The 23039-nt window shown below is 42.4% G+C and overlaps 1 protein-coding gene across 1 annotated transcript; it reads right to left on the minus strand.

Annotated features, from left to right (window-relative positions):
- Positions 1-3216: 3216 nt before the first annotated feature.
- On the minus strand, positions 3217-22992 carry LOC124276043 (dnaJ homolog subfamily A member 3, mitochondrial-like). Its single transcript, XM_046711685.1, is given in 13 exon segments — positions 3217-3782; positions 4814-4911; positions 6051-6166; positions 9589-9717; positions 10278-10490; positions 11438-11590; positions 12696-12758; positions 12761-12834; positions 13617-13709; positions 13937-13949; positions 14459-14542; positions 20289-20437; positions 22790-22992. Coding segments are annotated over 13 exon segments (1659 nt in total). The 5' UTR covers positions 22956-22992; the 3' UTR covers positions 3217-3474.
- Between the last annotated feature and the right edge of the window lie 47 nt (positions 22993-23039).

A 23039-nucleotide genomic window follows, 5' to 3' on the forward strand; every position in this document is an offset into this window, starting at 1 on the left:
TAACACAATATTATCCGATTGTCATGTTAGCCAGCCCTACCCAGAACAAAGTAACAGTCATACATACCCAGGGCCCTATTTCACAAAACCATCTTAGCGGTTAGCAGATCATCACTCCCATACTGTAATATAGGCTTATGTTCCTTGATCTGCTGAGATTGCTTTGTAGGGAGGTCCTGCACTTCCAGGATAATATTTTAAATGCCCCATAACCACATCTCATGTCAAGAATTATCTGTTGTACCTAAGATACCTGATGTACAACTATAAAGGAAATATAAGTGTTAGGGCTGTCTATTGATATAGATCATACAGATTGATAATCGTTAAATGAATATCGATCGATTATTTCCTATCAAAATTTCCGAGTTTCAATCATTTTAGCCAGCCCTAATAAATGGTCATCTTGATGTACTGGTTGATATAACATGTAGAAACAGGAGGCAATGGAAAGGGTGTTATTCCCATGGAATAGCTGCAAATATGTTCACTGATTTCAGAGAGAAAATTAATACATGACATGACTGACAAAATGACCTTTTCATGAAATATATAAGTTGTGGTGACTTTTTCATGTGTGTATGCAAACAGAACCTGTGAATCTTGATGTAGAGTGTTCTTATAACAATAAGCCGTTCCAATACTTCACATCTCAACCTACACAAATAATGTAGATTGGGCAATATATACTGATGGAAACAAATAAAGGAACACATGAAGATACAAAGTGTTCTTTCATTTATTCCTAGATTTCCACCCACAGTGCAATACAAAGCAGGTGAAGAACATCTGGAAATAGAGATAGGAACATTTGTACTTTCATGTGTTTCCCTGATTTGTTTATGTCAGTATATTTGTTCTCTGCCATAGCAGCATATCATCACTTTCCCAGCAGATAGTTTTCTGTCAAATAACCCAGAATAACAACATTAAAATTTTCAGCCATCAGCCTAATGTTACACATTTTTGACACTGAGCAACATTACACAAGAGAGTAAAGGGACCAATGCTAATCTACATTTCCCCACAGTTCAATATACTATAAAACTCAAATTGACCCCTGATACAAATCCAAAGCCCATTAAACATGTGGGTCGGTCCATGGTTTCCAGATAAAAAAGGACCCATGACTTACACACCAGGGCCTAGAGAGGGGCTAAGAATGTAAGTTAATGTTAATGAATGGCAATTATGGCTATCTTAGCGCTAAGAGAGATTCGAAAATCTAGGCCCAGAGAGGCAATGTAAAACTGACAATCAGTTTTCAGTGGAACTACACACAGTAAACCATGCAGATCGCAACAAACCAAGTGAGCACAAACAGAGTTTGTTGTGGGCTCCACTGAAAATGTGTCCAGTTTTAATCATTACAATTCTAAATTTGGGGAATTGTGTCTTGTTCATAATTGTTCATATTTCTATTTAAAGTGGGTAATTATTCCTTAGGTTGGTCTCTCTCTGCTGGTCTTCACTGGCAGGCCTGTCATTGTGAAAGCTATAATAGTCTTGATCATCTAAATTACAAATATGTGTGTAAGTTATCAAGCTTGGAAAGACAAATGATTGTCGAGAGAGTTGAATGGTTACAATATGTGATAGTATTGCACCACAGATATATTTACAAGCAGAAGCACATGGACTGACATTGACTGCATCCACAGGGTCATAAGGTCTACCTTACATGTAGGATTCAACAGCAGCCGTAGTGACCAACCAAGTACCTTATGAAAAGCATGAAGTGCTACGGACCATGCCCATCCATCCATATGAGAGAGTAATGGCCTGATTAGTGATCTGCCTTGAAGTGGCAAGAATACATGAACATTCATCTCATCAGCAGACCCTAAGAGCTAACATCTGATACACACAGTTAAAGACAGATTCTTGCAGTTAACAGCTATTCCTTACATTCAACCAAATGTCTTATATTTGTTGAATCTTATGCCACTTGTCAATCTGTCCGTCTGAATGAGAAATAGTTTGTATGACATGTACTCTGCCATGAGTTGGCTCCAGCTCTCAGCAGCTGATCCAGCAATCTCCTCATTCCACATCATCTCTGAGTACAGTATGTACATTAACATGCATATTTACAGGTTAGCTATACAACATTCAGCTAACAATGGTGGTGGATTAATGAAACGAATATTCTATCACAAATGCAAATTAAATGCAGTTATACAGGTTCTCTGGTTTATAACTGATAGTAACACTAGCAGTCTGGTGGAAAGACAGTCGAATACACATCCCAATAACCCATGAAAATTGCACTTTTTGAACAATTTATAAACAAACAGGTTCTGTTTATCAGGTTCTAGTGAGAAGGTTTATAATCCAACTGTTTGCTGATTTTTGCTTAATGACACACGAGTAGCCGATGTTGAAAATCAGCTTCCACCAGAGATTAACATCACTTTCATTCATCAAACACACAGGCCAGGTTATTTCAGGGAGGGGAATCACAGTTGTTTGCATACAGGTTCAGGCCACACCGACGTCACTTAGCATCTGGATGAGGAAGAGACAGATGAAACAAGATAAGGATGATCACAGCATTACAGGAAGTTGTGAGAATGAAATACATAGTGCTTCAAAGCTAACCAGCCATTAACAGAGGGTGGGAAAACACAGGTAACAACATGCTAGCCCTCGAGTTCCTGCACAGGAGGTAGTCTATTTTTCTATTTTATGAACATGAGTAAATCGTTGACCCAACTCCAAATCTTTGATGTAGGCTAAGATAGTACATGCTCATGGTGAAATGATTTTTCTTGTAATACAGACATGTATATTCTTTTGAAGTACAGTCAAATCCCGATGAGTCGAATGCCGGTGTCTCAAATATTATGCATAACTTGAAGTACCTGTCGGTCCCACCATTCCCTGTTACAGTTGTCATCATTTGAATACTGGTTACACGAATTCGACTCATAAATACACACGATGACTCGAGAAGAAGATTTTGTCCCATGAGATTCAAACAACAGCAATCTTGTATACATAAGCCGAAGTCAGTCAATGAGAAGTTGATTGGTGTAGCAAACTGATCCAATTAACAAACCAGCGCAGCTCACACCTTTCCGCCTTTGACGGGTGAGTTCAAAAGGCAGATAAGTGATTTTACGGAAATCACTGTCTGTGCTAATCAGACTGGAACTGATAAGGTGCCCCTATTAGTGATAGGGAAATCATTAGATAAACAAATGCTTAGGCAGAGGAATTAGGACTGGATCATCTTTTTTTCTACCCTCATAGACATACCTATGTCTCGAATACATCGATAAGTCGAATTTATTACTTGGTCCCCAGAGATTCGACTCATCGGGATTTGACTGTATTTGTAAAATCAGCGCTTAAAACAACAGAAATGTCAACATGTTATTCAGGATAAAATGTACCAAATCCATTTAAATGCCTATCCAAATTTGTTGGCAGGCAATGCAGATTTTGAAATTATGCTATCCACAAAATCTCTCAGCTGGAGCTTTTCTTCTTCATCCCTTCATCATCACTATCATCATCGTCCTCCTGAACGGTTTCTTTCTTGTCTTCGACTTTTGTCTGAACTGACTCTTTCTTGTCGTCGACTTTTGTCTGAACTGACTCTTTCTTGTCTTCGACTTTTGTCTGAACTGACTCTTTCTTGTCTTCAACTTTTGTTTGAAATGTCTCTTTCTTATCTGTTGTGTTGTCCTCAAGCTGTTCTATCTTGTCCTCAAGTCCTCTCAGTGCCCGTCTGATCTGAGCTACAAGTCCTCCCTCGTCATTGATGGCTTGCAGACCTGGTGGAGGGCAGTGTGGGAAGGATAATGGCACAATATGGCATAACATTGGCATAACATTGGCATAAAGCACAAAGGTGATAAGAAACGGAACGATTTCATTTGTGAGTGAGAGTTTTATGCTGCTTTTAGCAATATTCCAGCAATATCAAGGTGAGGGGACACCAGAAATGGGCTTCACACATTCTACCCATGTGGGGAATCGAACCGGGTCATTGGCGTGACGAGCGGACACTTTAACCCCACCACACAGATTTCATTTGTCAGTTTCAGGGGTCATTGTCCATGACAGGGGTTCAGAATGAGTCTACTGGAGATGACTACAATTACACTGTATTCTTGTACATGTAACATGTGTAACATATTATTCTTACATCTCTACATGTATTGTTTTGTATTGATATGCTATCCATCAGCATGAAGAAAACGTCACTTTACACAGTAAAACAGTAAAACTCTGGTAAAACCAGAACAGATATTTTCTGCCTCTATGATTTTCAAAAGTCCAACAATATCATTTTGGTCTTTCATATTCTACATGTCTCGATAAATTAAAATAGAAACAGGAAAAAATGCATCTGAGAAAACCTATATTCTTATTTATACAATCATAAATACAAATCAATCATAACTGTACATTATGAAGAATTAAAGATAACCATAACGTAATCAATGTACTTCAATTCATACTATGAAAAGCCAGTGTTATCCAAAAAGAGTCTTTTTTATTTTGCCGAGGAATCCCCCCTCGTCTTTCTCCTCCTCATGTTTCTCACTATCACTCTTTCCTCCATCCTTCCTTCCTGCTGGAACACAGAAAAGAAGGACCTGTCTATGTTATATGAAGATTAAATAGAAGATATACAAGGAAAAATGTTTGTGATCCACGGAAAACAATTTTGAATATGATACAAGATTTAACTGGCTAATCACAGGATATTGATGATATTCCTACTCTATCTTTAAGAATAATATCATGAAAATAAATAAAAGTTTTTTAGATATTGTTGCTCCTGGTGATGGCAACTTACCTGACTGTGTCCTGGCTACGCCGTCAACGGTCCCCTCCACTCCCTTCTCAAGCTCCGCATACGCCAGTATCAGTGCTTTCTGTTCCGCACTTAGCCGCCTGACAACAGAATCCAGTTCAATCTGTATACCTTGAACTGATTCAATATACATACTGTTTCCATATTCCTACTGTATACTGTGTACGGCATCAATATTCAACACTATGGATGCTCAGTAATGGTTATGACTGACTGACTGACTGACTGAGTTTGGTTTTACGCCGCTTTTAGCAATATTCCAGCAACATCACGGCGGGGGACACCAGAAATGGGCTTCACACATTGTACCCATGGTTGGATTTGAACCTGGGTCTTCGGCGTGACGAGCCAACGCTTAAACCATTAGGCTACCCCACCGCCCCGTAATGGTTACTGGGCTCTTTGTAAGGGTATATGACACAAGGCACGGAGCAAGGGACTGGTAGATACTCAACTAGAGCATGTGGGACAAGATGCTCAGTACTGACTGACTGAGTTTGGTTTTACGCTGCTTTTAGCAATATTCCAGCAACATCACAATATGGGGGGGCGAATGGGACAGCCTAATGGTTAAAGCGTTGGCTGGTCATCGAAGACCGGGTTGAATGTGTGAAGCCCATTTCTGGTGTAACCTGCCATGATGTTGCTGGAAGGCTATAAGCATTGGATTCAGTCACTAATGGTACATATGAATGGAGTACAAAGTCACAGGACATTAGGTGCTCAGTAAGGGAGTAAAAGACTAGACATTCAGACTTGACCTTGAGTCCAGATGGTAACCGGACAAAATCCAACCGGACAAAATCCACCCCAAAATTGTCACCCCGGACAAAATCCACCTCTTCCTAACAGAAAAATGCACAAAATCCGACCTACTCAAATTGCTGTAGTGAAAAGTTTTAGTGTGTCTGTCCAGATACAGTCAGGGTTTGTGAGACTTGGGTCTATGACATATATCACAGTACAGGTATTACTACAGAACCACATTATCCCTACAAAGTCTAGATTTCCTCATGTTCTGAATCTCTGGTCTCCCTAGGGCTCCTTTTCAATATAGGTATCAAAATTATATATTTAACTAAGCCCAGTAATGAGTACTGTAATTAGAGGATAAGTTTTAACACCCGGTAAGAGTACTGTAATTAGACGTGAGGTAAGTAATTGTACATAGATTGATGCACATATATCAAACTGTCTTTGTATGGCACCTACTACTTACGTGGGTATTTTAATCTTGATATGGACGTAGTGATCTCCGTAGCCATAGCTGTTGACCCTGCTGATTCCCTTCCCCGGCAGTCGTATCCTCTCATGGGACTGGGTGCCATTGGGGATCTGGAAAACAGGAGTTAACTTTGAAGCAATGAGTCACTTCAGGTGTAGTGACGAAGGCAGACAGTGATCGGAGTTGGCACTGATTGGTACAAATTGTCGGCCAAAGTAAAAACATCAAGACAGCTCTGGGAATTAAATCTTTATTAAAGGTCACATGCAACGTAAAACACAACTTTGCAGATTCTGATATCTTTCTGTATGGCCTGTCAGACGGAAATCATCGATAATTCAAATTCAACTTATAAAGTTGAAAAATAACGCCCCCACCCCCGCTGAAATCTGAGTTCAATCGATTCACTAAATTCACCCCAAGCTTTGGGTGAAAAGTGGTTTCAACAGCTGGGCTGGGCTCATAGCGCATGCGCAGTGAAATAGGTTCGCAAAGCTTGGAAGCGACCTTTATAAGTTCGTGAGCAGGAGTAGTCTAATCAAAACAAATAGTAAATAATCTACTCATTACATAAAAGAACCTTGTTAGGATCTAGATCTACTCAGCTATGTGTCAACCAGTGAGGTGTTTGACATTTCAAGACGGAAAACCTTCTCTGGCGGTGAATACTCGGTGAAGGCTTTGATGTGAGCTATTTTTCTAATGTTTTGTTGATATTTCACAGGTGAGAGCTTTTTATATGTTATGACAGTAGATTACCAATTTAACTGTTTATATAATTTCATTTGTCTATTTCACCACACGTTCTTCTTACCGAGTCACTTTCTCAGTTCGATACTTAAAAGCAATGTCATTATATAGCATTGACAGAATTTCTAACTGTGATATAGATATGTAGTTGTCACAGACAAAACTCAATGTCTGTTTTATTGACACCTATGTGTCTGCCTGCCTGTCTGCTAATGACAATATTCAATACACAACTTCGATCACTGACCACATGCAATTTGAACTTAACACCTATCAGGCAATACACCATAAACAAAACGCATTGATTTATGGCCCGGGTTCGGTCTCTGTCACATTATGTAATTACAGATGTGATACTTGTACACATGACACATGTTATGATGTCTGTTGATTGCCATACCAATGAAAGTCATTGTTACAAACTCAACTTCTATATACACACACCACAATGAGCCGCATCGGCAAAAGAACCAGCCAATGAAACTTTGGGTGAGTGCACACCCACCTGCTCTGACTTCGTTCGCTGGAAGTAAACCCAAGTACCAAATATTGCATTTTTGATTTGCGATTGTACGCTTATAATTTTTTTTATATGTTTTTTTCAAAATCAGCAATGTACATTATGTGTCCATTCTCTTCCCACAGAGGTTACTCCTGTCATATCTTCCTATGTAACCTCTGTTCTAATATGGCCCTTTCATGGTGTGAGCGTTCAAGACTCGTGATTGGAGGCAATCAGATTTAGTTGTGCAATCAGCGACGTTGTTTCAAAAGTGATCATTCGCAAGGCCTCGGTAATTTCCGTATGCTTTGAGAAAACTAAACTTCTTCCCCTGCGCGATGCGCAAACGTTTCTTCTAGACAGAACTCAGTCATGTTATGGCGGATCAGTGGCGTCTCCATCGCCCTCGTTGACAACGGACAAGCTAGCCATTAAACGTCTTGTGTGTAACATCAACACAAGTCCCCGGCAGATGGGGGATATTTGTGGCCTCACATTTGCTTGTGTTAGTCAAGTTGAATCTAAGTCGATGTAACACATTTTCTGATTGGATAGAAAGAAGGGAGATAATTCATGTTGCGATCTTTTGCCGCTAGGGGATTTTACGAGAACCGGGAAATATGGCCGTATTAGAACAGAGGTTACGTAGGAAGATATGACAGGAGTAACCTCTGTGGGAAGAGAATGATTATGTGTCATGAATAAGTGATAATTGTGTTTTAATTATGTTTGATTTTTTGGTTGCATGTGACCTTTAAACAACAGCAGGTCCTGACACAGGTAAGGGAAGCAACTTTTCATTTCACGTGAAGCTGGGACTTCAGTAACTCAGTGTTATATTGAATCATAAATAGTTTGACAAAAACAGCATAAAATGTCTCAACTGAACCATCCCAGCATAAAATGTATCAACTGAACCATCCAAGCACAAAATGTCTCAACTGAACCATCCCAGCACAAAATGTCTCAACTGAACCATCCCAGCACAAAATGTCTCAACTAAACCAACTGAACCATCCCAGCATAAAATGTCTCAACTGAACCAACTGAACCATCCCAGCATACAATGTATCAACTGAACCATCCCAGCATACAATGTCTCAACTGAACCATCCCAGCATACAATGTTTCAACTGAACCAACTGAACCATCCCAGCATACAATGTATCAACTGAACCATCCCAGCATACAATGTCTCAACTGAACCATCCCAGCATACAATGTCTCAACTGAACCAACTGAACCATCCCAGCATACAATGTCTCAACTGAACCATCCCAGCATACAATGTCTCAAATGAACCATCCCAGCATAGGATGTCTCAACTGAACCATCCCAGCACAAAATGTCTCAACTAAACCAACTGAACCATCCCAGCATACAATGTCTCAACTGAACCAACTGAACCATCCCAGCATACAATGTATCAACTGAACCATCCCAGCATACAATGTCTCAACTGAACCATCCCAGCATACAATGTCTCAACTGAACCATCCCAGCATACAATGTCTCAACTGAACCATCCCAGCACAAAATGTCTCAACTGAACCATCCCAGCACAAAATGTCTCAACTGAACCATCCCAGCACAAAATGTCTCAACTGAACCATCCCAGCATACAATGTAGCAAAACAGTGAAGTGGGAGAAACTGCCTGAAGTGATGCATGTCTCATCTCGACATCAACAACTTGGGTGAAACCCATGGGTGTGGGAATGGGAATGGGAGTGGGAGTGGGAGCGGGAGTGGGTGAGGGAGCAGGAGTTAGTGTGGGTGGGTGTTTGTGGGTGTGGGTGTGGGAGTGAGTGGGTGTGTGTGGGTGTGTGAGTGGGAGCAGGTGTGAGAGTGTGTGGGGAGTGGGTGTGGGGTGGGTGTGGGTGTGGGTGTGGGTGTGAGTGGGTGGTGAGTTAGTGTGGGTGTGGGTGGGTGTGTGGGAGTGGGTGTGTGAGCGGGGGGTGTGTGCATGGGTGTGGGTGTGGGTGTGGGTGTGGGTGTGGGAGTGGGGCAGGAGTGGTATTGAAAAACCTAGCAACGTAACCATGGTTAACATGAATTTGTACAAATGATCATAAGTTTCTAGTATGTCAAAGGCACAACTCTGAAAAGCAAATTGTGGTGCCCTGCTACAGGACGAAAGCCCTTGATGTATGACTTTGGTAGAATCCAAGGGTATGGTGCTGAGAAACCAAGGATCATAATCAGGGCAAACTCATGGTCATACGATCCTGTCATGACAAGGGGAGGCAACTTATCAAGCAATGCAGAATAACAACCTTACCGTTAACAGTATGTCGTCATATATCCCTGGTATGCGTAGCGTACCTCCGAGGATGGATTGTGAAAGACTAACAGTAACATCACTATGCACATCAGCACCTTCACGCCGGAACACTCGACTCTTTGCCACCTGAAAAATACACACAATATAGTCAAGGAGAAGTGTAATGCATGTTCAATGGTACATTTACTAAACACACCTCAACTTTGTACTCAATAAGAGTGAGTGAGTGAGTGAGTGAGTGAGTGAGTGAGTGAGTGAGTGAGTGAGTGAGTGAGTGAGTGAGTGAGTGAGTGAGTGAGTGAGTGAGTGAGTGAGTGAGTGAGTGAGTGAGTGAGTGAGTGAGTGAGTGAGTGAGTGAGTGAGTGAGTGAGTAGTTTGGTTTTTAGCCCTTTTAGCAATATTTCAGCAATATCACGATGGGGGACACCAGAAATGGGCTTCACACATTGTACCCATGTGGGGAATCGAACCCGGGCCTTTGGCGCGACAAGCAAGCACTTAAACCACTAGGCCACCCCACCACCCCTCAACTAAGCCCCTAACTAAGCTACTAAACACTCATCAGTATACCTTCTCAAACTGTGTTGCTATCTGCCCTCAGTAACTTGTGACGCAAATCACAACAGCAATCCATCAAGAACGTTTATTCTACACCATGTATATCAGAGATTCTAAGCCACACTTACTTTGAATGTAATAAAGATTTCCTGTCTGCCCACAGGCATCCTGACTGTCTGTCCATTCTCCACCCCGGCTGGGACAGGAACTGTTACTTTCTTCCTCATAATGAGGCTGCCCTTTCCGTTACATTCTGTACACGGCGTCTTGATCAACACACGACTCCCGAAGCAGTGTCGACATGTTGTCCGCATCATGAACGGCCCAGTGTTGATTGTTTCCTGTCACAATCATTTAAAATGTCACCAGCAACAAGAAGACATGGTCATCAATATCCCCGCCCCATGGTTCCTGTTTTTTAACACCACCAGGACATTCATGTCCTGAAAACACATACCGCATTTGGTTTCCCATCTGTAACGGTTACTGAGAAAATCTGTCCCCATTGGGGATAACGTGCACTAAGTGAAGAAAAATGACAAGGGCCATAACTCTGTAACAAATTGTAGTAACGCTTTTTTGTTTTCAAAGTCCATCAATGCATTCATGTCCTGAAAACATATACCAAATTTGGTAATCTACAATGATTTCTGAGAAAATCTGTCCCCCCCCATCATCTTGGACGGAGCTCAAACTTATATCCCCCTCACTTTGTAGTGGGGGATAATAAAAGAAGCACTCTGGTTCTTAGGTACAGTTTTCTGTGATATACCTTCAGGTATTCAAAAACTATAGGAAAACCTGTCTAGCTGCATTACATACTCAAGCCATATTTAAATGAGTACAATCTAGTGGTGTGGATGCTTACCACAAATAATTCTTGCCATAGTTTTATTAAAACAAAACTGCAATCAAATTAGAAGTCGTAAACAACTTAAACAGATCACCCAATAGTGCCTATGACTACTGACACTGGAAAAATGGTGTTTTAAAAATGCTAAATACCTGAAGGGAAGAACAGAAGTCAGAAATGCTTTATATACCACTTAAAATATGTCGTAGAACATCTGATTCTTTCATATTACTAGTAAAGCTATTGTGTCATGCCAGGAGTGTGAAAGAATCAGGCTATGACAAATTGCTCTAGTGGTACGAAAGTGGTGCTGTATAACATCTATTGAGGGGCGTCTTATATGCCATGAGTCTGCTGTCTGAGTACATCACCACTGTACTTAGATGTGGAAGTTGTAACTGATAATTGTTTTTGATGTACATCTATACAAATTACCATTCCTGTCCCATTGCAGAAATGGCACTTGACAGGTTTTGTTCCCGGTTCTGCCTTCTTCCCTGAACATTTGGGACAGATGTCCTTCACATTGACATTGATGTCCTTGTTCACGCCACGAGCTGCTTCTTGAAAGGTCAGGTCCATCATTATCTGGAAGCAGAGAAACAAAATACAGGTTTCTGAAACAAGAGGCTGAAGGGCTGTGCTCAAAAGGAATTAAAAGAGTTCATCCAAATAGCATGAGTTCATCCAAAAAGTTCCAAAAGAGCAGAGTTCATCCAAGAGAGTTCATGAGTTCATCCAAGAAGTTCATCTAGTTCAGAGTTCATCCTAGGAGCTCATCCAAGGAGTTCATCCTAGGATTTCATCCAAGGAGTTCATCCAAGGAGTATCAGGAGTTCATCATCAAGGAGTTCATATTCATGAGTTCATCCAAGGAGTTCCAAAGAGTTCATCCTAGTTCATCAAGGAGTTCATCCAAGGAGTTCATCCTAGGAGTTCATCCAAAGGAGTTCATCCTAGGAGTTCATCCAAGGAGTTCATCCTAGGAGTTCATCCAAGGAGTTCATCCTAGGAGTTCATCCAAGGAGTTCATCCAAGGAGTTCATCCAAGGAGTTCATCCAAGGAGTTCATCCAAGAGGAGCTCATCCTAGGAGTTCATCCAAGGAGCTCATCGCCCAAGAGTTCAGGAGTTCATCCAAGGAGTTCATCCTAGGAGTTCATCATCAAAGGAGTTCATCCTAGGAGTTCATCCAAGGAGTTCATCCAAGGAGTTCATCCTAGGAGTTCATCCAAGGAGCTCATCCTAGAGTTCATCCTCATGAGTTCATCCAAGGAGTTCATCCAAGGAGTTCATCCCAGGAGTTCATCCCAAGGATCTATATTTCAATCCCACATGGTTTGTGAGCAAGGTGACATAAATACTCTGAGCAGTTCAAATCCTTGTCGAGTCAAGTAACTCATTTCACATAACATTACTCCAACTAAATCCTGGATGTGATAAAAGGGTAACAGCTAAATGTTGGTTCAATTTTAGGTCACTTTCAACAATATTCCAGCAATATCATGACCACAAATAGGCTCCACACATTGTACCTATGTGGTGAATCAAACCAGGGTTTTCAGTGTGAAGAGCAAACACCTTAACCACTCGACTACCCACCACCCCCTCTCTGCAAAGAGTCCCTGGTCTGGCCTGCTGGCTAAAAGCAATGTCAATCAGCAAGTTGTGACCTAAACATACACCATACTTACTTCTGATGCTGGGGCAAACCCAAACTTGGACTCTTCAAAGTCATTCATGTTGCCAAAACCAGACATCCGAATCCAGCATTGCCAAAAATATTCCTGAACAGTTCCTCTGGGTCAATGGAGCCGTGGAAGTTTTCAAAACCTGCAAGAGAATACAAACTGATTGAGGGAGTGACTACTGTTTAACATGACATGAGCCATTTTGCAGCTGTTCATGGTGCCACACCATACAGTGAGTGAGTGAGTGAGTGAGTGAGTGAGTGAGTGAGTGAGTGAGTGAGTGAGTGAGTGAGTGAGTGAGTGAGTGAGTGAGTGAGTGAGTGAGTGAGTGAGTGAGTGAGTGAGTGAGTGAGTGAGTGAGTGAGTGAGTTCAGTTTTACGTCACACACAGCAATATTCCAGCTATATTGAGGCGGTCTGTAAATAACTGAGTCTGGACCAGACAATCCAGTCATCAAGAACATGAGCATTGATCTACACAACTGGGAAATGATGACATGTGTCAACCAGACACCATACTGAGTGAGGGGACAAAATAAAGTTATCAAAACCCATGATCAAAGGATTCTGGCTTGCCTAAGGTATGCATTTCTCCATAGCAAACTTCAGAATTGAGACAACTTGACCACAAATGTCCACAGTTATTTTGAGGGTTAACATCAGCAATCGTGCAGCTATTGCTGCTAGAATAAATGCTGAGCGAGCAGAAACAGTAATGTGACTCAAATCCACGATCCCTGGATTCTGGCTTGCCATAGGTAAGCAACTTTCCCCAGCAAGCTTCAGCTCCATCGATGACTTGGTCACCAATGGCCTCAACTATGTGTAGGTTAAGAATAGAAACAGTTTGGAACAATGGATAATGAAATGAAATTAGGGAATGAAAATGGGATTTAAAGGGATGAGACTTCAGGTGAAGCTTACCAGAGAATCCTCCTTGTCTCTGTCCTGCACTTTCTGCACCCCCGGCCATCCCATACGCGTCATACTGCTGTCTCTTGGCTGTGTCCCCAGCACCTGCACACAGCAACACAGACCATCAACATCATTCACTGTCTACACCCCCGGCCATCCCAAATGTGTCATACTGCTGGGGTGAGTTATCATCAGTCGGAATGCTGCTATCAGAACATAGCACCAACTGAGAAACTGAATATGATTTTATGCCACTTTAACCAATGTTCCATTAGAATGGGGACACTACAAATTGGCTTCAAACATTCTACATACTTGGGAAATCAAACATTGGTGTGAATACTGAAACAATGGTTCATATTGCAGGTTCAGTGGCTTACCTGATTCATTTTTACCCTTGACGCTTGAAGGAACTAATTCCCTTTACTGAAACACTGTGCCCAAATTTGGCAATGGGAAATAAAAGTAAACGTTTCAGAACAGTGATTTTCTCATCCTGTTAATTTTGTTTATCATTCTAACACTGCTATGTACAAGCAATATTTTACAATTCTTCAATTTGTTTTCCTTGTTTGTCTTTTTAACACTCACTCAACAAAATTCCATCACTATGATGGCGGTTTGTAAATAATTGAGTCTGGACCAGGCAATCTAGTGATCAACAGCATGAGCATCGAGCTACCCATTTTGGGAAACAATGACATGTATCAACCAAGCCAGTGAGCCTGACCACCCTTAAGTTGCCACTTATGATAAGCATAGGTTGCCAAAGACCAATTCTAACCCAGATCTTCATGGGTAGATGAAAGAGATAGGTCTTGGGAGAAGTTCTAAGGGTGGAACATGCATACCTCATAAGCCTCTGACACTTCTTGAAACTTGGAGGCAGCAGAGGCATCGTTCTTGCTGACGTCAGGATGGTATTTCTTGGCAAGCTGCAGGAGGAGACAGATGTTAACCAGATATGTTAAAAATGCTAAATCACAATTACCCAGAAACTTATGAACTATTAACCATGGTAATTTGGAGGGGGACACCAGAAATGGGCTTAACACATTGTACCCATGTGGGTAATCGAACCTGGGTCTTTGGCGTGGCGAGCGAACGCTTTAATCACTTAGCTACCCCACCGCACCCCACCCATGTGGGGAATCAAATCCGGGTCTTCAGTGTGACAAGCCGATGCTTTAACCATTAGACTACCCCGCCGCCTGACAGGAATTAAAAATACCAGTAGTGATGATAGTATTGTTGATAATATGCATAATAAATGACAGTTTTATAATCTTCATAGGTAATAAATACAATAAATAAGTGGCGGAAAGATTGTACAGTCAAATTTGAAACCTGCAAAGTGTGCAGAGATTATGCTAACTATATAACAGAATGAATTCTGTTTGGTTTGAATATTCTACTACACTGTCACCATGATCAAGCAGCACTATTTATACAAACCTGTAGAGGTTATGAATTCTTTGAAGAAAGTCCTCCTTGGGGTACATGCAAGCATTAAAATGTCCATTTTAAATTCTATGACAGTTGTAACTATATTTTTCAATAAAATATTTACAAAACAAAAAATTTGTTTTGTCTTGTGAGACCACTCCGATGACAGGGCCCCACCGGACCCCCTACAGCCAAGAGCAGGTAACTCTCACCGCTCTACCTCGTGACCTCACTTTTCATGCTGAACATTATCAGACAGAATGAGGAAGAGGTGGGTGATCGAAGTTATACCCCAAGGAGGACTTTCTTCAAAGAATTCATAACCTCTACAGGTTTGTATAATTCTTTTTCAGAAGAAGTCCTCCTTGGGGTACATATAAGCATAAGACAGACTCCCAAAGATATTTGAGACGGGAGTGGCATTCTGTCTGGCAACAACTAAACCTGTGGTGGAGTGAAATCTACAACCGATACGGAAATAGAAAAACTCACTTACCGAGCCACCTGACCGCTGATGTCAATCAGGCGGGGGCGTGGCTAGGGCGGGAAATAGAGAGCCCAAGCTAATACGTCAATTGGCTCAAATCAATTATGACATAAAACCCCACCCCCAACCATTACAATGGAAAGGAATGTATGGGGACATGCCGAAACAACTCCCAACCTTAATAGTCCGAACCAGAGAAGCGTCGTGACAGGTATAAGGGAAGGGAAAGCGTAAAAAACGATTAAAAGCCAATAACCCAGGAGTCGAGCTAATAAGTACTGCAAACTAATGCTCGAATGCACCCCTCCTGTTTGGAAGAGGGCTTGCCGGGACCTCGATAAAACCCAGAGAAATTATTAGCCTTGCTAAAAACTTACTGAGGAAATTGAACGAGTACAAACACCATGCATTGTACGAGTGAAAAGCAGGATAAAGCACCCCCACCAAACGCCCTCGACGTGAGGAGGGTAAGTGTAAACCACCATCACCCAAAGTGCTGATGAAAACAGACTCCCAAATACCGAAGTCTCGGGAAGAGGGAAAAACTGTTAGCGTACAAAAATCCCCTGAATAGCGAAAAGTGTAGCTGAACATGTATTGGCTCACTATTACACTAACCTGGTCACGTGACATGCGGGTTAAAGAGAGGCATACCAAACAGTGACCCGTGGGGGGGTTCGTACCCAATTCCGTCGCAAGACGGGTTAATAGCATATGACTGGTTATAGCGTTCAAAACCGGCCCCGCCCTCTCTTGCCTTTAAGTGAAGAGGACGTAAGGGACGTATGTACACCCAAACCCGACCCAACCCGAAAAGGGTGGTAAGGCTTATACGATGTAGTGATATGAACCATATCGACATTGAACACAGAACCGATACCAATGACCAGTTACTAACTTGGTCAGGGTGGCAGGACACTCTCCACTGGAGAGAACCGAAAGACCGAACCGTGCACGATCCTTAGAATGCGTGTCAAGTCGGTAATGGCGAATGAAGGCGTTCTGCCGGCTCCAAAGAGCGACAGAACCGATCTCTTCATTGAGCAGTGCCGCTGTGTATTGTCAACAAAGCGGCATCTGCCCTACCCAGTCTGCCTTCAACTAGTATGATCCCTTTCGCTCGCTCGTTATAGTTACTCCAACAGGTGAGCAATCGAAAAGATCGGGTCCCTGTGTGGAAGGCTGGTAATGGTGGAAGTTCGATATGAGCAGTCACGTGGAAAGCAATATCAACTGAGAGTGGTAGGTTTCGGAGGCTTAATACGACATGATCAGTATAAAATACTGTCAGTGTCGGGTCAGTGGGTATCGCTGATGGATGTACCCGACCCTTCTACCAGAGCTCACCACTACAAGTAAAGCCGCCTTCCACGCCAACATGTGAAGTGAGAGAGACGATATACTTGAAAAGTCAGGGCCAGACAGCCAATTGAGTATAATTGGCAATTTTCAAGGTGGGCTCGGTCGCCGCTGAGGCAGTCGAACCCTGTTCATGCCAGCTACAAAGTGCTGTAACGAGAGAGTGCTGCCTAGGCAGAGAGCAGAAACGCGGAAATAGCCATGGAGTACCCGGAATGGTGGAGGTCATAAGGCTCTCAACAAAAACTAGGTTATAGTAACTCCAATATCCGAACTAAATCCGCAGAATAGGGATTCTGAAATCCCCTATCTGCACACCGGCGTGCCCCACAGATCAACACACTGAACAGGTGTCGAATCTCACTCAAGCCAGAATTGTGTCTGCAACGGCTGCAAGAATTCCGCGGTGTCTGGGGGTTAGACCCGACAGAGGCCAAGCCACCCAGAGAATCCGAGGGGTGTGGGCCTCGCTCAGAGTGAGAATGTCTGGTCGAAAAGGTAATTGAATCCCGCATGCAGGATCGAACACCAACCTGACAGCTGTCAATTCCAGCACATGATGTGGTTGTGACTTCGTTGTCAAGAGACCGCAGGTCGCCCAGAACATCGCCCTAACCCGGCAGGGATGTATCTGGCTGGACTGAGAGCGACGGTGTCTCCAGGGGGAGTCCCTCGGAGAGACGCCTGACGTCTGTCCATCTGACTGTGTGAGGTTGACAATTCGGCACAGTTTTGTAAGAGTGACCAACACTGATCGTGAGGTTCCCAGACTCAACTGTTATTCTAAAACCCCGATGAGCCAGTCGCCTAGGTACGGGTGACAACACCGGCACTAGCTGCGATCTGGCTATCTGGGCTGTAATAAACCTCAATTTGGTGAAGACCCTTGGCCAGAATGTAGCCTAAGGGGAGCACACGCGAAACTGGTAGTACGTCCCGTCGAAGAAGAACCGAAAGTAAATCTTGAAATCAGGGTGCAATAGACAAGGACTGACTGACTGACTTTGGGTTTTACGCCGCTTTTAGCAATATTCCAGCAACATCACGGCGGGGGACACCAGAAATGGGCTTCACACATTGTACCCATGTGCGGATTCGAACCTCGGTCCTCGGCGTGACGAGCCAACGCTTTAATCACTAGGCTACCCCACCGCCCCTCAATAGACAAGGAGGTACGCGACATCAAGGTCGCATTGATTGGCGCTTAATCCCCTGTCTCGACAGATGAGATCACCAGAGCGAGCGCGGTGTCTCCATCTTGAAGGACAGTACCTCTATTAACTTGTTCAGCTCTCAGCTGAGCATGGGTCTGAACATTCCGTTCTTAATGGCAACAAGGAAATAAATGGAGTCAAACCCCACATTTTCCTGACCATTGGAAACCAACTTGATGGTTGCCTTGCCCAGCAGAGACTGGATCTCGGCATGGAGTATTTTCGCCGTCTCCCGGGAAGCCGACACTGGCGTTTCACACTTCTACCGGGCTTCGTAGTAGAATACAGTAAACCCCTGCAGTCGGCAACATAACGTTTGCCGGTGCCTGGGCATCTGAGGGATTAACGAGAAGCTCGACAGACTTCCGTATTCCTCGAAACAGTTCCCGGCGCCATAGGCCCATAACCGCACTCATCATTTGGCTGGCACAGCTACAATACAGTCCCTAGCCAGATGATATGCCGCCCAGAGTTGCCGATAAAAAAATCACCGGCACTCTTTCCCCTTTCCACCAGCTCCCTCAGCAGAGCTGAGAGATGCGCCGAGTAGAGCATACAGTTCGTTGAACTGTTATGGGGAAACAACGGCAGACTGACGGTAGAGTGTGAGGCCTTGTCCCTCCAGGGGCTTAACTCTAACGGTTCGGTATTCGACACGGACAACACCTGAGGCAACACAGCCGCGATTCTATCTCGCGACTTGCCTCAGGGACGAACCTACTCAGTGTTAAGTTCAAAGTACTGTAAAAGAGACGAAGCTCAAATCACTTGTCCACTGATAAACAAGGTATCCCAAGCACTCAGACAGACCTCGAGAGTGCCGAGGTGACCGGCAGACCCGGCACACTCGATAGCTTCTTGGTCAAGGCGCCAGACCTGAACAGGCCGAGACCTAAACTACCGGGCCGGGAAAGTGCGCCCTACCAGTGCCGAAGCCCGATAAATCTGGGTCCCCAGTACTACTCCACGGGGTTCAGAACATCCGTAAACCAGCCAAAGTGATCGGGCGGTTGTAGACCAACAGCCAACCCTGATCCTAAGACACATAGGAGTAGCCTGATAAATCAAGCTCGGGTCCGATCCTCCCCAAAAGATGCGCCTAGTGTAATCTCTACCCGTAGACCCGGTACCAATCTCCTCTCAGAGTCTGGAAACCACATCTGAGATGAGAGCGTGCACCAACGATCTCCGCAGCTGCTATAAGTAAGAAATCAATCGTTAGTGTAGCAACATTGTCGATCCTTTTGGGGAAGGAGTAAGTAGGCGTGGGGACGATAAAGGGATTTCCTTAGAACCTTTCATAAAAAATTATCCCTGCCTGGGGAAGCAGATTAGTGAAAAAACATAAAATCTGCATGCCTGAAAGAATGCGCAGGAGGCACAGAAACCCAGGCAAAAAAACAAAACAAACACAACCTCGCCACTATGAGCCACATTGTGTGCAAACATAATATATGAACACAATACTACAAGCTACCAAGAACCACATAATATCAACAAACATAAGATATGAACTCCCAACTACAAGCTACCAAGAACCACATGAAGCTAACAATATGAAAACCTACTCGCAAGGAAACCATGGCCGCCATTTTGCCTGCAACAAGGCTGGAAAACAGAGAACCCATGGCAAAGTTACAACAAAGATCAATGAGAATATCATAATATGAAGTCCATCTAATGCACGTAAAGAAAGTAACCATACATAACAGATTGAGACTCTTTTACACTCATGAAAAGTGAGAGCAAACTCAGGTAACACAACAGGTCTATTTAACAGAGTGCAAAGTGCTCTGAGGGTGGCTGTACCTGCTCTTGGCTGGGGGTCTGCCTTGTGGGGCCCTGTAGGGGTGGTCTCACAAGACAAAACAAGTTTTTTGTTTTGTAAATATTTTATTGAAAAATATAGTTACAACTGTCGTAGGATTTAAAATGGACATTTTAATGCTTATATGTACCCCAAGGTGGACTTCTTCTGAAAAAGAATTCAATTGTTGATAACTATTGCACTGCAAATGCAACAGCATGCCAGCAGATCTAATTCAGAAAAACATAATCAGAATTTTGGTTTAAAGGACTTTCACATAATCATGCAATCAATGAGTACTAATAAATGAAGTTGTACAGTGAAATGTTGCATTTGGTACCATCCACTGAGGCTGTTGCCATGGTTACCTGATAGTACTTTTTCTTTATGGTTGCACTATCTGCTGACCGATCCACTCCTAGCACCTCATAGTAGTCACGCTTGTGTTTAGAGTTTGATGTGTGGACAAAGCAGACAGAGGTCACTTGAGGACACTTCCGCAATGTTTGACCAAAACCTGCAGAAAAAGGACATAGTAAGATATGGCAAGTCGTAGCTCATTAGTATTCTTGTCTTCAAATCACATAAGGATGCACTATAAATAATGCATGAAGACAGGAACATACACACCCATGTATTGACTTATACTTCTGTACTGATAAGTAATTTCACAAAACAAATCATCAAAAATGCAAATTAAAACAAGTTGGGCAATAACCCTGAGTCTAACATTCACTAATTTTCCCCGACTTTTCAGTGTTTCTTTATTACCGCTCATTATCAAAATGAGTGAAATAGGACAGCCAACTTCAGCGGGCTGTCCGGTGAATATTCGATGTGAAGGCTTTGGTGTGAGGCTATTTTCTTAATGTTTCGTTGAGGTGAAATTATATGTTATGACAGCTGTATTCATGAGAATCATTTGTCTATTTTCACCCACCCGTTCTTATGAGTCGCTTTCTCAATTCGATACTAAAAAGTGTCATTATTTAGCGTTGACAGAATTTCTAACTGTGATATAGCCCAGACAAAACTCAATGTCTTGTTTTATTGACACCTGTGTGTCTGCCTGCCTGTCTGCTAATGACAATATTCAATACCAACCGCGATCACTGACCATATGCAATTTGAACTTAACACCAATCAGGACCATAAAGCAACAGTTGATTATGTAATTACACAGACAGGCATGACCATCATGACATGTTATGATGTCTGTTGATTTGGGAATGTTATACACAAAAATGAGCATGTATTTGTACAACATCTCTATATATACACACAAACACCAGTGAAACGTTACATGTGCACACCCACCCGCCCAGGACAGTAAACCAAACCAAATAAGCACTTTGATAAGCACAATTTTGTTTATATGTTTTTCATAACCAGTAGCAATGTATTTATGTCATGAATAAGTGATAATTGTGACTCTAATTATGCTTGACCATGTGACCTTTAAACTTCTGTACTGGTAATTTCAAAAGAAATATTAAAACAATTGGGCAATAACCTGGTCTAACAACTACCAGTACTAAGACTAGTGTTACTTTATTATCGTTCATTACGAAAATGCTAAATCTGACAGCCACTTTCAGTTAGAAAAAGCCATAAACACTGATGTAAGTACACATGGTTGAAGCAACAATTTTGTGTTGGCCAAAGCAACATAACATAATCATGTAAGGACTTCAATATGTATCAATACATCAGGTAGGCATTTCATAAAATCTGTATGCATGACATAGTTTAGAATAAGGATGGAGATTTCCCCTTCATGTTTCTGCATTCCAGACCATTATGTAACATTACATTCCAAGTTTGTGCTTGACGATGCTACAGCCTGACTATCTGGGAACGTGCAGGTCCCAGCACATAGCATTGAGGGAAAATAACCTCAGGGATCAAAGCATCAATGATGCATGAACCCAAACAAACAAGTGTCAATAGGCACTGTATAGCTGCTTGGCTGCTGTTAATGTTAGTAGACTTCCACTTGACTGTGATTCACTAACAGTAACATTCTTCAAGACATATTGGGTAAGCTATCTCTTTAAACAAATTAGGCCAATGTCATTTCATGAAAATCCATACAGTTTTTATCATAAACAATGGCTACAGTGCATGAGCATTAACTTAAACAATTGGGTTCTGATTGGGTCCATAATTTCGTAGATACAGTTTTTACAAAATAATCCAGTGTAAAATTATATGTGTGGATCATTGTCACAGTATGCCATTGTTAGCCTCATTCAGCTGCATAAAGTGTCTTCAGGAGGGATAAAATGATGTTAAACCTGTATGACATGGTTAAGTGATAGCTACCTGGATCATGACATAACTTGTGGAATGATCCTAGATACTAACCAATCCAAATCCACGTTGGTTGTATGAGGCGACTAATGGCATCGGGTGGTCAGGCTTGCTGACTTGGTTGACACATGTCACTGTATCCCAATTGCATAGAAAAATGCTCATGCTGTTGATCACTGGATTGTCTGGTCCAGATGCGATTATGTACAGAATGCCACCATATAGCTGGATTATTGCTGAGTGCGGTTTTAAACAACAAACAAACGAAATCTTGAGTCACAACTGACTGTTCATTAGCCTTTCTCTTGTCGTTATTGTAAATGACGCAATTCTGTATTCACAAGGACACTCATCGCGCAGAGTGCAATGATGTAATCGTAGCAAAGTCGCCTGATTGTGCACAATAAAAACAAACACATTAATGGAGAATACATCATCTGACAAATATCTCATACAAATAAATGGGACAAAACATAGCAGGGCTGCAAGATGTAACAATCGTCTCGTTCAGAGTCATTGAACGAAAACTGAACCATGACAGTTACATAAACCATACCTATTGTAACATTTGTAGACTTAAACGACGATGCATATGATAGTGATCTGACTGGTAATGGCGTTGGCGTCATGTGCTCCAACTGAAGACATGAACGGACTGTGCTACTCTGTGTGTTAACACTGCGACGAGTCAGCTCAGCGCATGTTCGTCTGAGCGCCGCCATGTTTTCTGTTGGATGGTGCTCGAAAGGAGTTGAGTTATTTAGGCGATGTATTTTCAAATTTATTAAAGATCAAAGAATATTTCA

Source organism: Haliotis rubra, unplaced genomic scaffold (assembly GCF_003918875.1).
Source record: "Haliotis rubra isolate DU_JTF1 unplaced genomic scaffold, ASM391887v1 Scf205, whole genome shotgun sequence".
NCBI lineage: Eukaryota > Metazoa > Mollusca > Gastropoda > Lepetellida > Haliotidae > Haliotis > Haliotis rubra.